Source organism: Rhincodon typus, chromosome 19 (assembly GCF_021869965.1).
Source record: "Rhincodon typus isolate 14 chromosome 19, sRhiTyp1.1, whole genome shotgun sequence".
Taxonomy (NCBI): domain Eukaryota; kingdom Metazoa; phylum Chordata; class Chondrichthyes; order Orectolobiformes; family Rhincodontidae; genus Rhincodon; species Rhincodon typus.
This window is the reverse complement of record NC_063350.1, coordinates 26,964,207-26,980,898: the sequence shown is the minus strand read 5'-3', so window position 1 is coordinate 26,980,898 and position 16,692 is coordinate 26,964,207. Positions and strand designations below refer to the sequence as shown.

The 16,692-nt window shown below is 41.2% G+C and overlaps 1 protein-coding gene across 1 annotated transcript in view; it reads left to right on the top strand.

The window, feature by feature from the left end:
• Positions 1-16,692, top strand: part of si:dkey-70p6.1 (uncharacterized protein LOC570575 homolog) — a 93,941-nt gene that overhangs the window by 46,711 nt on the left and 30,538 nt on the right. Inside the window, exons 3-4 of the mRNA XM_020530210.2 lie at positions 14,000-14,051; positions 14,551-14,638. Of these exons, the coding sequence (XP_020385799.2) occupies positions 14,000-14,051; positions 14,551-14,638 (140 nt within the window). The remainder of the gene's footprint in view (positions 1-13,999; positions 14,052-14,550; positions 14,639-16,692) is intronic.

The following is a 16,692-nucleotide window of genomic DNA, read 5'->3' as shown; positions in this document are numbered from 1 at the left end:
TGAAGAAAACTGCCCCTGTAATGATCTAGTGATCTCTTTGGTGTGGTTTTCTTTTTCTGGTAGCAAGTTAAACCTAGCACCATGCCAAGGGGATGTCTTGACCTGCAGAAGTGGTGATATCAGCAAGCAGAGTAAAGCTCTCAATCACTGAAAAGTATTCTCACTCACTCCAAAGCAGTGAGTTAAAAGCACTTAATATTTCTTCAATTATATTTGCAATTTTCAAGTGTCAAAATAAATGATACTGGTTGAGTTAGGATGGAAGCTATAATATAGATCAATGTTAAAAGCTTTAAAAGATGTAGATTGTTTCTAAAAAAAAATTGGTGGAATAATTCTAGGTCTTGGAACAACATAGAAACCAAAACATCGTATTTTCCAAACAAGTCCTGGACGTTGAGTCAAGATTCTAGTAACTGGCAAGAATTCTCTTCTCAGAGATTATCACTCATTGCCACCCTCATTATTACTTAAACTTAGCCTCATTAACATGCAAGCTGGCACAGCGGTAGAAATGAAACACCAAGAATTCCTAACATGAAAGTTTGAGTGGGTACCTGGCAACTCCAGCTCACTGCTGGTTTCTCTGGACATCCATCTTGGTCACCTGATGCTAATATCTCAGGCACATCAATGGGCAGCGGCTGCATGTGCCCCACATCCACGGAGATTGACATCTGACCGGCACCAGCCTCACCACATCATGGCACATCACCAATCTACTGACAGTTTGCCTCTGCACTGCCATGCTGTACTTCCAGAACACACTGGCACCTTTCTTTGCAATGCTACTGCGAGGACACATTTCAGTGCAGGGATAGCTGCTCAGTTCACTGACCGGACCAGGGGAGTCTTAGGGCTGCTCACTCACTATCTTAGCACTCACCAACTTTGCACCTACTCTGATGTTCACAAGATCTCTACCTTGCCTTTTTACAATTTGCCCCTTCAGCCACAGTTTAGAAGTCCAAGAGGACTTCTGTCTTGCCATGCTGTTCAATGCAGATGCAAATCCAGGCAGCTTGTCAGCAGGGAATGGACAGTTTGATACACAGCACATGCTTTATCAACCTCACACCAATACCATGTGCCAACAGCCTATGCTGTAAACACACAACATGTACCTCAACCAAATAGCCATGTCTCAAAGTCAAAGGGGAGATGTCCTCAATCAAGTCATTCCCGTAGTGCCATTCAATGGCGCTATCCGGTATCAGTCGGCGATGTGGGCACAATCAGTCAGCTGTCCAGGATGGTCATGCTCAGGACCCTCTCCTCACGGGGTGGAGGAGCCAAACTTGGGCACCCCAGCATCTGCCTCGACTCTTTCAGCACTGCTGTGAGCCATTTTCTCCTGAAATGAGGCAACAGGAAAGATTCCGCTAGATGAAATTGGCTGACACAGCAGTTAGTGCTGGTCCAGGTGAGGAAAGGGTGTTGAAATGGCCAGGTCTTTTTGTGCGACTTTGCCACAAATCTCCCCATAACCTGTATTGTTCAGATCCCAATAAGGTTCTGTCCTGTTTGTTTCACCATCATTGCCATTGCCGAATCCAGGCCATTGTTCAAAAGTGATCATTGTTCATTATTTTTAAAAGGACAGCAGAAATATTGAAGAATGACAACATAGTATGCCATTTTGCACTCATAATTAACTCCAAGGGAATTAATGGCAGTAGTTGCTGTTTCCAAAAATCTATCTTATGAAATAATAGAAAAGATAATAATGTAAATTTCACTAATGAAGAATAGTTCATATTCTGGTCTCTTGCCAATTCTATGAAGTTTCAGTATGATCTCTGCGAGGAATATTTTCATGTTGATTTTCAATACAATGTTAAACAGTTTGATAACTGATGCTTTCAACAATTAACAAAGTTGTACAGTGATGGGTGGGGCAGAGACCTTAAGATTTCATTCCAAAGACAGCCATGAAAATGAACGGACCCGAAACGTTAACTCTTATTTTTCTTCACAGATGCTGCTAGACCTGCTGAGTTTTTCCAGCGACTTCTGTTTTTGTTCCTGATTTACAGCATCCACAGTTCTTTTGGTTTTTATTTAAATACAGCCATGAAAATGCTCAACTTGGCTGGACTGTATTTTTTACTAATCTTAAATGTCGTCCTTAACTGGTGATTTAGTTTTGTTGAATAAATATTGTGCAGTTTGCCCATTTTTCAATGAATGCCAAATTCCTTTCAGGCTGCAAACAGGTTGACTGCTTTAATCTCAGAAAAAGAACCAAGAGACTGAGAAGAGACATCTTTCAACAGAAAGTCAGAAATCTGAACATAGCCTCACTCTCACATGAATAGACAGGGTGTAGAAGTACAAGGGCAGCATAGAACCAAAAGGTTTTTCATTTAGAAAGGTGCCATGCCTTGGTGAGCTGAAAGATCTTGGTGGGGTGTATTGCTCTTTGTACAATACTATTAAACCAAGAAGGTGATTATCTGACAAATATGAAGAAACTAACCACTCATTATGCACCTTTTCTAGATCTTGTTATTTATTCTTAAGCTGCTACACAAAGCAGAAGTCAATCTGCCTTCCAAAGAACACTACATCTCAGTGCAATGCAAACACCGATTCACTCTTTCCCCTTCCTAATCCACACATTACTAGGGTGGAAAAGAGCCTTTTTTTCATTTTAGTAACCCTCCATCAAATTACCTAATTACAAGCACTACCTACCAGAAGCAATTTACCAATAAAGGGGAGGATTCAAAGGAGGTGACTGAATCAAAATGGAGTTGGTCAGCAAAGTCCCCCCACCAAATTGTCAATTCACCCAATCTACCAAATTATAACAAAATAAAACAAAGGACTGTGGATGCTGGAAATCAGAAACAAAAACAGATATAGTTGGAGAACCTCAGCAGGTCAGGCAGCATCGGAGGGAAGAAAGCAGGGTTAATGTTTTAGGTCCAGTGACCCTTCTTCAGAAGTAATGACAGCTAAGTATTTATGCTGAAGACAGATTTGGTGGAGGGGGGAACGGGATGGGAAAAGGAGTAAGTAACAGGTGGAGACAGAACGCAGAGGGAGAGAAAGACAGGCAGACAACGGGATGGATAATGGTAAGCTGAAAGAAGAGCTGCTATTGGAGACCATAAGTAGGTGAAAATGAAAGCAGCCCACGTCATTATAGGGCCTGGGGTGTGGGGGTGGGTAAAAGATATGGAAAGTGTTCAGGCTCTGAAATTATTCAACTCCAGGGTGCCCAAGCAGAAAATGAAATTTTGTCCTTCCAGCTTGCTCCAAGCCTCACTGGAGCACAGCAGCAAGCCTGAGACAGATGTTGGCCAGGGAACATGGTGGTGTGTTGAAGAGGCAGCTGAAAGTTCTGGGTCACCTTTGGAGACAGAATGTAGGTGTTCCACAAAGCAGTCACCCAGCCTGCATTTTGTCTCCGCAGTGTAGAGGAGAGCACATTGTGAGCAGTGAATACAGTAGAACAGATTGAGTGAAGTGCAGGTAAATCACTGCTTCACCTGAAAGGTGTGTCTAGGGCCTTTGATAGTGAGAAGGGAGGAAGTAAATGGGAAGGTTTTATACCTTCTGTGATTGCAATGGGTGGTGCTGTGGGGAGGTTTTTGGAGTTGGTCAAGGTGTTCCAGAGGGAACATTCCTGCGGAATGCTAACAATGGAGTGGAGCGGGCTCAGAAACTTCCATCCTTTTCCTCAACCATGAACTCCCCACGACCATGGTTGACAAGCCCCTCAGTCATGTCTGACCGATCTCCCGAACTTCTACCCTCACTCCTTCTCTTCCCTCTCACAACAGCAAAGGGTCCCCACTCCTGGCTTACCACCCTACCAGCATCCACCTCCAAAGGATCATAAGAACCATTTCTGCCACTTCCTGTAGGATGCCACCACCACCAGACATATATTCCTCTCTCTGTGAAGGGCCCAAGCAACCAAATTGCAGAACACCTCCAGCAATTTCTGTCTTGGTACCAAATTACAACCACTGTCCACCAGGGGCAGCATAACAACAAAAACAAATAGACGAAGAAACCAAGACAGGGGAATCATTGAGAAGCCAGTTTTTTTAATACTTCTAAATATCCATCACCAAATCACCCATTAACAAATAATAAACACTGCCAATGATGGACAGTGTAACAATAATAAGAAAGCTTAGGGGAAGAGGGAGAGGCTAAATCAAAATGGAGTTGGTGCAGGAAATACTAGGAAACCAGCCCTCTATTTTGAAAAGGTCCATCACCTAATTAAATTACAAATTAAACAAACAAGTTTCAAGCAGTACAACTAGAACACAGTTAGCTTGACAATAGCCATGGGAAAGATATTAGAATTGATTATTACAGGTATTATAACTGGGCACTTGGAGAAACCCAAGGTGATCGGGATGAGCAAGTGTGGTTTTGTGAAAGGGGAAATTGTGTTTAACCAATTTATAGGTATTATATAAAGGAGTAATGTACACTCTGGATAATGTTGAGCCCATTGATATGTTGTACTGGGATTTCCAAAAGGCATTTGACAAGTTTCCATATGAAAGGTTATTGTGCAAAATAGGAGTTCATGGTATAGGGGATACCAGCATCAATTGAAGTTTGACTGGCTGGCAGAAAACAGAATGTACGTAAATGAATCTTTTTCAGATTTGCAGGATGTGATGGATGCTGAATTTTTTACAAATTAGATCAATGACTTAAATGAGAGGATCAAATACATGGTGGGGCTAAATTTTGCAGATGGCACAAAGATAATTAGGAAAGTATGTAGTGAAAGAGACATAACTAGACTGCAGATGGATATAGACAGTTTATATGAGTGCACAAAAATCATTTTTGCGAAAAGAATACAAATAAGTAGAGTATTATTTAAAAGGAGAATGACTATAGAATTCTGAGGTGCAAAGGAATTTAGGTGTATGATCACAAAATGTTAGTATTCAGGTACAGTACATAATCGAGAAGACTACTGAGGTGCTGTCCTTCATTATGAGAGGGATTCAACATAAAAGTAAAGATGTTATGCATCAGTTTTCCAGAGCTTTGAGAAGATCACATTTTGAATGCTGTGCACAGTTTTGGTGTCCTTATTTAAGGAAGAATATAAATGCATTGGAGGTGGTTCAGAGAAACCTTATTTGGTTAATACCCAGAATTAGTGGGTTCCATTATGAGGAAGTATTGGACAAGCTGAACCTCTTTCCAACAGAGTTTAGAAAAATGATGGTTGATTTGATTTAAATTTATAAGATCCCAAAAAAATCTTGTCAAGGTGGACAAGGAAAGAATGTTTACTCTAGTGGGTCAGTCCAGAAGTGGGGGCACTGTTCAAAAATTAGGGGCCACTCTTTTAGGACTTACTTTTTTTAATTCATTCATGTCATGTGAGCACCATTGGCTGGGCTCGCATTTATTGCCAAACCCCTGTTGCCCTGGAGAAAGTGATGGTGAAGCATTGGTGATGATGGAATTCTTTTCTTACAAACGATTGTGTAATTTTGGAACTGTCTGTTTCAGAGGCTGAGGAGGATTGAATATTCATTGAATATTTTAAAGTTACAAGTAGAAAGGCTCTTGTTAAGCAGGAGAATGAGAAGTTGTCGAGAGTAAATTGGAATGTGAAATTCAAAACATAGATAGGTCAACGATGATCTTATTAAATGACAGAGTAGGCTTGGAGGACCAAATGGCCTACTTCTGCTCCAAATTCTTAAGGTTGTATGTTTGTATGCAATCTGAAGACTAATTTGCAGGCAAAATTTTTTACTGTGTCTATCACATGGGCCTCAAAACTTCTATTTTGTAATTATTTTAATTTCAGCAATCAGTCTAATTACTTGTTTTGGCAGCTTGTGAAACCTTTAAGGGAATGTGTGCGTTTATTAAAACAATGAAGATATCAGATCTAATTAATCTCTTGCCAGGATTTTTTGTTCTTTTATTAGTTCATGGGATGTGAGCATTACTCACTGGGCTAGCATTTATTACCTGTCCTAATTTCCTAGTTGAGAGTCAACCACATTTTTGTGGTTCTGGAGTGACATTACTTTCATTGACGTCAATTGAAGTAAAATTTTAGGAGATATATAAAGTGAACTGCCAAATTTCTACCATTCGTTTCACAGCATGTTGCAAAGTCAAAATCTGCCTCTGTGTGACAAGCCGGTTTACCACGAGAAGATCAAACCTGTGAAATTGCAGAATTAATGTAAATAATGACTGCACCCTAAACCAGTTAACAAGACCACATCTCGGTTTCAACAGAAGCCATATTATTTTGGAATTTCACTAGACAACAGAAGCAGAGGCAGACCAGTGAGATGTGCATCAGGGACATGACAATCAAAACAATATAAAGAAGTTAAGGCTTTGAGAGTAAAGGGGAAGAGAAGCATTGCCAGTGCTTTTACTTTGCATATAACATAAACACAGAACATAACAGCTGCATTTTAAGGTTGATTGATTCAGTTTTACCCACTGTGCAAAACTAAACAAATATTAATTGGCATTGAAGACACAGCTACTTTTAAAAGAGGTCCACAATTCCCAGCATCTGTTCTGTCAGCAAATCCCTCATTAATTGCTGTCTTTGATAGGGTTCCAAATGAGATATTTACTGGCTTCTTTAGTGCCACAGTTAGGTTCATACAATCTGTAGAGGCAACATTTGATTTTTACATTATCACATGGAATTCTGTTTTTATTGTAAGGAGATTATAATTGTTTCTTTCATACTTAATATGAAAATGTTCTTCGAATCCATCTGCTGCTCACTGAAGCCCCTATAATTACAGCCATTAAATAATCTACATTTCCTGTCGGCTGCAAATTTCATGAATGAGTTAACCGTTTATAAAATTGACATCACGTTTTGTGACAGTTTCAGGGGAGCAACAATGATCTTGAAGTTTATAATGAATGTAATGTCTTCTATATTGAGTGAGTTCTGCATAACGTACTGAGCCATTCTCTGCAATCACAGTAATTTGTCTCTGTCCATGTGGAACATTTATCAAACGGCATCTTGGAATTAGAAAACACAAACAAGAATCAGAAAATATATTCAAATATAACAGTGTCATTTGTACATACAGTGTCAATATGTTTATGAACTTTTTTTCAAAAGAGGTTGTGGGTTTGATAATGGTAATACAGACCTGAACCAGCAGATCCTCACAAACTCTGTTCCCAGGCTTCTGTGAACTGTCTAGAAGATAGCAGCCTCTTTTCCTATGCAGCAGTGAAGGAGAGCAATTAGAAGGCAAGTTAGTATATGCTATTCTTGTATACTACCTTGGGGTTGGCTCCAATAGCAACAGTTTTGAAGTAGATTACTTGCCCACTTCCCGAAACAGGGAATGGTTGTTACCAAAAAGGCATAGAAGATATGTTCATACCCAAGCAGTTTGATATAAGTTTTTTCTTTAGACCATTAAACATTATTACTATTAATGATTTTGCATTCCAGGAAGGTAGAAACAATATTTTTTATTGTCTGTTTTCTCCCAATTTGAACTGAGTGTTGATGTACAGAGCAGAGTTTAATGCCCCTCCTCCCAGAAATGGGACAGAAGGCATAGGTGTATTCAGTTGGATGGGCATTGCTATGGGTGGAAACCACACCGTCTTTCTGCCTCTGCCTGGAAGGATCAAGGTCTGCCGAATGCTAATTGGGCGCAACCAGATCCTTAAGTGGGCCATTGATATACAAACAGTGGCAAGTAGGAAGTTGGCTTGCATGGAGCCTGAAGCAGGCTTCCAGCAGATCCTACCGTCATTTACCTGTGACCTTGGTCCCTCATTGATACTAGGTCCTTGGCAAATGGATTACCAATAGCAGCCATCCCAGCAATGGGCAAAGGCAAAGAATATCTGCCTGGCCTCTGATCAGCTAGTACTTATTGTGGGATGAAGGCAGGAGAAATGAAACTAAGTCCTGGGAAAGGACCAGTACTGACCAGATAAGATCCAGTGAGTCTTCCCTAAGGAAAACATTGCATTCTTGCCGATTCTGCAGCCAGCTAGTGAGACTCCTACTGCCAGCATTGAATTTCATCCACAAAGTAGCTGTGAAGTGTTTGAGACTTACTGAGGTTACAAAGGTTCTGATATAATGCGTGGATATTATACGTGGAACAGTCTCTCTTCCACCGCTACACTAGCAATATCCCCCACCTCTTCCTCTGCTACATCGAAGACTGTATCTGCGCTGCCTCGTGCTCCCACAAGGATCTTGAACAGTTCATCAACTTTACTAACACCTTTCACCCCAACCTGAAGTTCACCTGGACCATCTCTGATACCTCTCTCTCCTTCCTGGACCTCTCAGTCTCCATCTCTGGTGATCGCCTCGAAATCAATATCTATTTGAAGCCCACCGACTCCCACGGCCACCTAGACTACACTTCCTTTCACCCACCTTCCTGCAAGAATGCGATCCCTTACTCCTAATTCCTCCACCTCCGCCACATCTGCTCCCAAGATGGGGCATTCCACTCCTGAAAATCCCAGGTGTCCTTGTATTTCAAGAACTGCAGCTTCCCCCCCTTCAGTGGTTGAAAATGATCTTGACCGCATCTTTTGCGTTTCCCGCACCTCTGCCTTCACATCCCCACCGCGCAACAAAAACAAAGACAGAATCTCCCTTGTCCTCACGTATCATCCCACTAACCTCTGGATTCTGCCACCTTCAATCTGACCCCACAACCAAGGATATATTTCCCTCTCCACCCCTATCTGCCTTCCGTAGGGATCGCTCTCTCCGTGACTCCCTCGTCTACTCCACACACCCCACTAGTCCACCACCCCCAGCACTTTTCCCTGCAACCGCAGGACGTGCTACACCTGCCCCTACACCTCCCACCTCACCTCCATCCAAGGAACCAAAACAACCTTTTACATCAGCCAGAGGTTTACCTGCACATCCGCTAATGTGGTCTACTGCATCCACTGTTCCCGATGTGGCCTCCTCTACATCGGTGAGACCAAGCAGAGGCTCGGAGACCGCTTTGTAGAGCACCTGCGCTCTCTTTGCAACAAACAACAACACCTTCCAGTCGCGAACCACTTCAGCTCCCCCTCCCACTCTCTGGGTGACATGTCCATCCTGGGCCTCCTCCAGTGTCACCATGACACCACCCAGAAACTGGAGGAGCAGCACCTCATATTCCGCCTGGGAACCCACAACCCGATGGTCTCAATGTAGACTTTACCAGTTTCAAAATCTCCCCACCCCCGGGTTCATCCCATGACCAACCCTCCCTCTCATCCCTACCTCTTTGACCCAAAACAACCTGACACAACCTGTCCATCTTCTCTCCCACCTATCCGCTCCTCCCACCTCACTGACCAATCCCCACCACTGCATACCTGCATTCACCTATCACCATCCTACCTACCTTCCCCAGCCCCACCCCTCCTTTCTCTATTTAATTCCCAGCTTCCTTCCCCTTCCCCGTTTCTGAAGAAGGGTCCCAACCCGAAATGTCAACTTTCCTGCTCCTTTGACGCTATCTGGCCTGTTGTGTTCCTCCAGCTCCACACTGTGTTATCTCTGACTCCAGCATCGGCAGTTCTTACTATCTCTGATATAATGCTAATTCTTTTTGCTATTCTGTATATATAGTTCAGCACTCTGTTTGTGTGGTTGATCTCTGCTCTTTATCTAATAGTAACACTCACTATTTAAGTAGTTGGACATCAAGCTTTCTAAAACTCTTTGATCTTTGATTTCATCTTCAGTTATTTTGACACAGTTTACAGTATGTATATGCTCATGTTTCCTATATGCAACACTTGACATTGAAGAATATTAACTTCTAAGAGAGACAGGTAAATGAGAGATAAGTATGGTGCAAAAGCAGTGATACAAATAATGTTAATTAAATCAATGTTGATTGTCAACTGCATCAAGAAATGAAATTACGTGATAATTAAAACAGGGCCCAAACAGCAGACTTGTTTAGAAGATAATTGATTAGCCTCTAAGATCTGTACTCTTTGTCACTCAATCTTATTCTTCAATTCTGTCTTTCTTTCTCTTTGTCTTCCTCTCTGTTTCCTTTTTAAGTTGTGTTTTTAATGGCACCAAATTGATAATTTCAAACTAGAGAGGCCAAAAGAATGTCCAAATCCTCTCCTGCAGCTGGAACATATGGAGCCGTGTAAGGGGAATATTTAGTTCAAATTCAGTCTGTGTTGTGTCGAATGCCTTCACATCCATTCCACATGTAGTTCCCAGAATTGGACGCAGCACACCAGTTGAGGTCAAACAGTGCAGCCTTTCAATCAGCCCTGCCAATGATTTATGCACATATAGTCCCAGGTCCCTCTGATGCTCCACCTCTTCTTGAATTATGCACTTTTTTAGTTCAAATAGCACCACATCAACTGCATTAATGGGGTCAGTTAGCTCAGTTGGCTGGAGAGCTAGTTTGCAATGTATAATAACACCAACAGCATGGGTTCAGGTCTCACACAAACTGAGGTCACCATGAAGGTCCTGCCTCCTCAACCTTTCATCTCACCTGAGACATGATACCCCTCCGGTTAAATCACCAGCAGGTATAGTTCGTTAATGAGAGAACAGCACTATGGTCCTCCGAAACTATGTCAACTTTACCTTTACCCTAATCAAATTCTCTCTCTGTTACCTCATCAACAAAACTGTATCAAGTTAGTTGGACACATTTTTGCCTTTATCTTTGCCTTTAGATTGTTTCCCTTAATTAATTCACATTTGGCCAAGTAACTATTAGATTTGTGCTTGATTATCTTTTCTCAAAGCTTTCCCATAATTGAGGCAAAAGTCACTGACCTGTAATTGCTGGGTGTGTCCTGTAATGTAGGGTGTGTGATTTATGTATATTTTAATATCAGTTATTCCAAGTTTGGATTTTTGAAATTTAAACTGGTGGCATATGGATTTTCTGTGTGTCTGAAGGAGTTTAATGATTAACTTGTAAGTATTTCTGTACCATGTTGAGTTCAAAAAAAAAAATTGAGAGAGATAACCTCCAAGAACTAATAGGTTTTGTTTACATTCGGAGAGTTTATGGATGAATGAAGTATACAATGGAGTACAACAGATTTTCTGAAGGCAGATTCTGGACCCTTAATTTTAAGTTGAGGAGAAACACCCAAAATTTCAAGAATAACATTTCATTTTTAGTTTCAAACTGGGGCAGTTATGCAGGGCTTTTAGCTGAAGATCGATGTGTAACGCAGTTTCTCCGAAGAAAGGGAGAAGATAGTTTAGCTTAGTTAAAAAATAGATTGTATGAAGGGTCCAGATTCTCCAAACTGGGAGTTGAAATCACAACTAAATTAAGCCTATAGAACATAAAACATAGAACATTACAGCGCAGTACAGGCCCTTCGGCCCTCGATGTTGCGCCGACCTGTGAAACCAATCTGAAGCCCATCTAACCTAAACTATTCCATTATCATCCATATGTTTATCCAATGACCATTTAAATGCCCTTAAAGTGGGCGAATCTACTATTTTTGCAGGCAGGGCATTCCACGCCCTTACTACTCTCTGAGTAAAGAACCTACCTCTGACATCTGTCCTATATCTATCACCCCTCAATTTAAAGCTATGTCCCCTCGTGCTAGCCATCACCATCCGAGGAAAAAGGCTCCCACTGTCCATCCTATCTAATCCTCTGATCATCTTGTATGTCTCTATTATGTCACCTCTTAACCTTCTTCTCTCTAACGAAAACAGCCTCAAGTCCCTCAGCCTTTCCTCATAAGACCTTCCCTGGTAAATCTCCTCTGCACCTTTTCCAATGCTTCCACATCCTTCCTATAATGCGGTGACCAGAACTGTACGCAATACTCCAAGTGCGGCCGCACCAGAGTTTTGTACAGCTGCAACATGACCTCATGGCTCCGAAACTCAATCCCTCTACCAATAAAACCTAACACACCGTATGCCTTCTTAACAACCCTATCAACCTGGGTGGCAACTTTCAGTGATCTATGCACATGGACACCGAGATCTGATAGAGGTGATAGAAAAGAGACTCTCTTTGCTATGAGTATTTCAAAGAGTGTTTTTGGGACCTGCAAAGAATGTTTTAGGGATTAGTAAAGGAGTGTTTTAGGAAGTAATGGGATTATCTTTTTACCCATGTTTCAAAACATTTAAACCTGCGTAATATGCAAATTGATCAGTTTATTCCATTTTTATCTTCATTTCTTCTTCACAATAAATCAATTTGCTTGTCAAACCCAAATCTGCAATAGTGTATGCTTCTGTTTCAGTGAGAGACTACCTCATTAAAATCAAATATAAACCAAATATAATCTATCAAGCCATTTTTCAGTTTCAGATCTGACTTCTCCAATAATAATATCTATTGGAATCATAACCCTTACGACCGTTTTTCAACAAGCTGTAATATCTACAATGCTCAAATCTCCTAACACCATCTGTATCTACGGGTGGGATCAGAGGGTCACAGCCAATGTTTCTTCAACCTTTACCCATACTATTGTTAGCCTCCTCAGATGCAGCTCATCTGACCCTAATGACTTATTAATTTTAAATATGCACTTTTCTAATATACAGTGTCCTTGTTTTCAGTCTCCCTTTTTAATGTTTCTTCACATTGAAATTGTTCCTTTTTTACATTCTCTCTCATTACTGAAAATACCATTTCCCCATTTTAATTTCCCTTATTTCTTGGTTGCTTCTGGCATCTCACATCATTCTGCCTCTTAGATCATCAAGTGAACTCATGTCATCACATCTTCAGTGAGGCTCCATGATTGTGCTGCTAGTGTTGGTACCATCGTGTCAGCACTCTGCAGTCGAAGATCTTCGTTTTCTTAAAACATTCTCTACTTGCATACTAAAAGGAGCTGCACTTTTGAATCTTTCTTTTTAAATTTCGCTGCAGTTTGTAGCCGTAGTATTAGAAGAGCTGTTGTGGACTTAGTTTTTAAAGAGAATTTTCTGTTGTACTGTCCTCTGAAGTACTTTACCCTTACAGTACAATATTAGGGGAGGTAATGGCCTAATGGTTTTATCGTTGGTCTATTAATCCAGAAATCCAGGTAATGTTCTGGGGACCAGATTCATAATTCAGCCGCAGCAAAAGGTAGAATTTGAATTCAATAAAAATCTGGAATTAAGTTTCTAATGAAACCATTGTTGATTGTCAGGGGAAAAAGCATCTGATTCACTAATGTCCGTTAGGGAAGGAAACGATCATCCTTACTTGGTCTGGCCTACATGTGACTCCAGATCCAAGCAGTTGACTGGGTGGGCAATAAATGCTGGACCTCATCCTGTCAATGAATTTAAAAAAAGTTGAGAAATGTTTACCTAACCTGTAATGTACTCTAAATTGCTATCAAGACTTCTTTGCAAGCAAAGATTTTGTTTTCTTCACTGCTACTTTCCTTGCTGTGTTTTTCAACTTATTTCAGCTAGTAATTACAATGCTACATGTTATATAACAGTATTTCAACTTTTACATTGGCTTTCTGGGCAAAAATTCTCCTTAGAAAGCTGACTGTAGCTTTGAAGTTTAACTCCTATGGAAAACCATGCTTCCACTTGGAGTTGCTACGACTAAATTTGTGATTCTCAAAAATACAAACCTAAGTGAGGAACAATATCCCTCCTCTTTGTCAATTTATGATCCATCCAGTTTCTCAAATATTGTGCCTACTTTCTGACATGACTTTGGCAGCATCTTCTTTACAGTAAAGACAGATGAAAAATGCCTACTTAGTCTCTCTGCCATGCCCTCTAGCTCCATGTTTAATTTCCCTTCGTAAGGCATGAATAAGCACAACCCATCCTTTTAATAACATTCTACAACTTAAATGCCTACCGAAGACTTTTGGATTTTCTCATAATTTTTGTTGGACAAAGTTCAATGAGACATTCAAAATGAGAAAAGAGTTCTTTGGTATTTAAATGAGGGAAAATAGGTATTCCCAAACGTTTTTGAATGCGATTAAACAAATTTCTATCTTCTATATTCAACAGAAACAACAAAGAAAAGAAAGTCAAGATTGATGGTGTGAAGTTAGTTGGTATGGTAAGTACTTTTAACTGTGAACCCAATAGAAATAAATTGTAAACTGTATTTCTCCAATTTGTTTAACCACAGTTTTAATTTGATAGCTTTTACAGCAACTCAACTCTATTAATGTTTTCCTAAGCTCAGGACGATAAATATCAGAATCACAGTTAGTCTGAATGAGAGTTAGCCCCACCTTCTGACACAGTTGAGTATTGTCTTCAACTTTTTTAAAGCAAGGTAACACCTGTAATTTGCATCATAAACTCCTGTTTCCTCAGAGGACAGCGAATTGTTTCTATGATCAAAAACTAGTGGCACTGTGTCCAGAGACAAAATAGTGGATGGTTTGCAGGAATTGAGTGGATGAACACTAAACCTAGGGTGACCACATTATGAGTTACCCATTTTTTAAGTCTGTTAAGCCTTCGTCCCCATCCTAGTTTTAGGATATGGTGAATAAAAATAATAGAGTAATTGGACCAAATATGTTTTAATTCAATTTTATTGTATTTAGTCCGTAGGGCACATGCAACAGCTTCGACCTGTTAATACACCTGAACTGGGAGTACGCAATCTTAACAGAATGTCTTACTATGGTGAAAGTAAGTAAACTACAAAATGTGTTTTATTAAAATAGAAAGAGGTAAAAGGACAAAGTCAGGAAGAAAAGTCAAAACAAACTTGAGCTCTTTATGCTTGAAAGGAGGTGAACCAGAGTAGTACATTTTACACTCATAGGAATAAAAATAAAAATGCTTATTTCTGAACACTATTTTAAATTGAATGAAGATTACAAGAGAAGGAGACATGGTAAGATACAAGTTCAAGGCTGATGTCTAAAAGCTGCTCTCCATATATGTGGAGTTGATTTTTTTTAAATTCATTTATGGATATGGGTGTCACTGGTTGGGCCAGCATTTATTGGCCATCCTTAATTGCCTTTGAGAATGTGGTAGTGAGCTGCCACATATTTGGTGTGGGCACACTGACAATGCCAGTGAGGAGGGAGTACCAGGATTTTGACTCAGCAACACTGAAGGAATAACACTGAAGGATGGTGAGTGGCTTGGAGGGGAACTTGCAGATGGTGGTATGCTACTCTTGTCCTTCTAGTGGTAGAGATTGTAGATTTGGAAGGTGCTGTTTAAGGACCCTGGAATAATTTTTGCCGTGCATCTTGTGGATGGTAAATAATGCTGTTGCTACTGAGTGTAGGTGGTGAAGGAAGTGAATTTTTGTGGATGTGGTGAAAGTCATGAGGGTTGCCTTATCCTGGATGGTGTCAAGCTTTTTGAGTGTTAATGGAATTGCACCCATCCAGGCAAATGGGGAGTATTCAATTGCACTCCTGACATTGCTTTGTAGATGATGGACATGCCATTCATCTGGAATTATTTGCGGTCCAGGGCAGTAGAAGCAAAACTTGAAAGCAAAGAAGCGATTATATTGTACTATATGAGGGTTATAGGTTTCTTTTAAAGGATTCAATTCAATGGGCTGAATTTTCCCCAGCATGTGTAATGGCGAGTCAGTTGGAAAAATATAGCAAGGTTGGAAAAATTAGATTCTCGATGATGAGCATGTAGACCTATGTAGATGCATTCCATTGTCGTTCTTATCAGAGTCCTCCATATCACACTGTTTCAAGGGCTCGGCTAAATGGTAATTTATGAGTGATGTACATGCGGAATGCTCACATTACTAAAACTGTTCTGTTTCTGGTATTTTCCCCACATTGATTCATTGGAAAAGTGACCAATGGATCCAGCCACAGCAGGGTCATTATCATGTGTCTAAGGCACAGAAATAGTGAGGAGGAGCAGATATGTCAGCAAGCCTAGGACCAGACGCAACTTTCAGTAGCTGCCCATTAGCTTCCACATGAAGAGGTTGCAATTAAAGGTCCCCTCAGGATGTGGAGGATATACAGGAGGGCAGAGTCTATTGTCCTCATTGCCCTATATCCTTGAGAACTCTTGTGATCCTGCCTCATTGCAAGGGTTGGATACCTTAAAAGGGTGGCTACATCCTGGACACAAAGGCTGCTCTCTGCATCCATAGTTAGTAGGAACTGCCGATGCTGGAGTCAGAGATAACAAGGTGTAGAGCTGGATGAACACAGCAGGCCAAGCAGCATCAGAGGAACAGGAAAGCTGACGTTTTGGGCCTAGACCCTTATTCAGAAATGGGGGAGGGGAAGGGGGCTCTGAAATAAATAGAGAAAAGTGGGGGTTGATGATACAAGTAGATAGTGGAGCGGATATTTGGGAGAGAAGACGGACAGGTCAAGGAGGCGGGGATGAAGCTAGTAAAGGTGAGTGTAGGTAGGTAGTGGGGATGGGGATTGGTCAGTGAGGAGGGAGGGGCGGATAGGGTGGGAGAGAAGATGGACAGGTGAAGGAGGCGGGGATGAAGCTAGTAAAGGTAGTGTAGGTAGGAAGTGGGGGTGGGGATTCGTCAGTGAGGAGGGAGGGACGGGTAGGGTGGGAGAAGAGTTGGATAGGTGAAGGAGGCGGGGATGAAGCTAGTGAAGGTGAGTGTAGGTCGGAAGTGGGGGATTGGCCAGTGAGGTGGGAGGAGCAGATAGGTGGGAGAGAAGACGGACAGGTCAATGAGACGGGGATGGGGGGTAGGTGCTGGTCTTGGGATGAGGTCA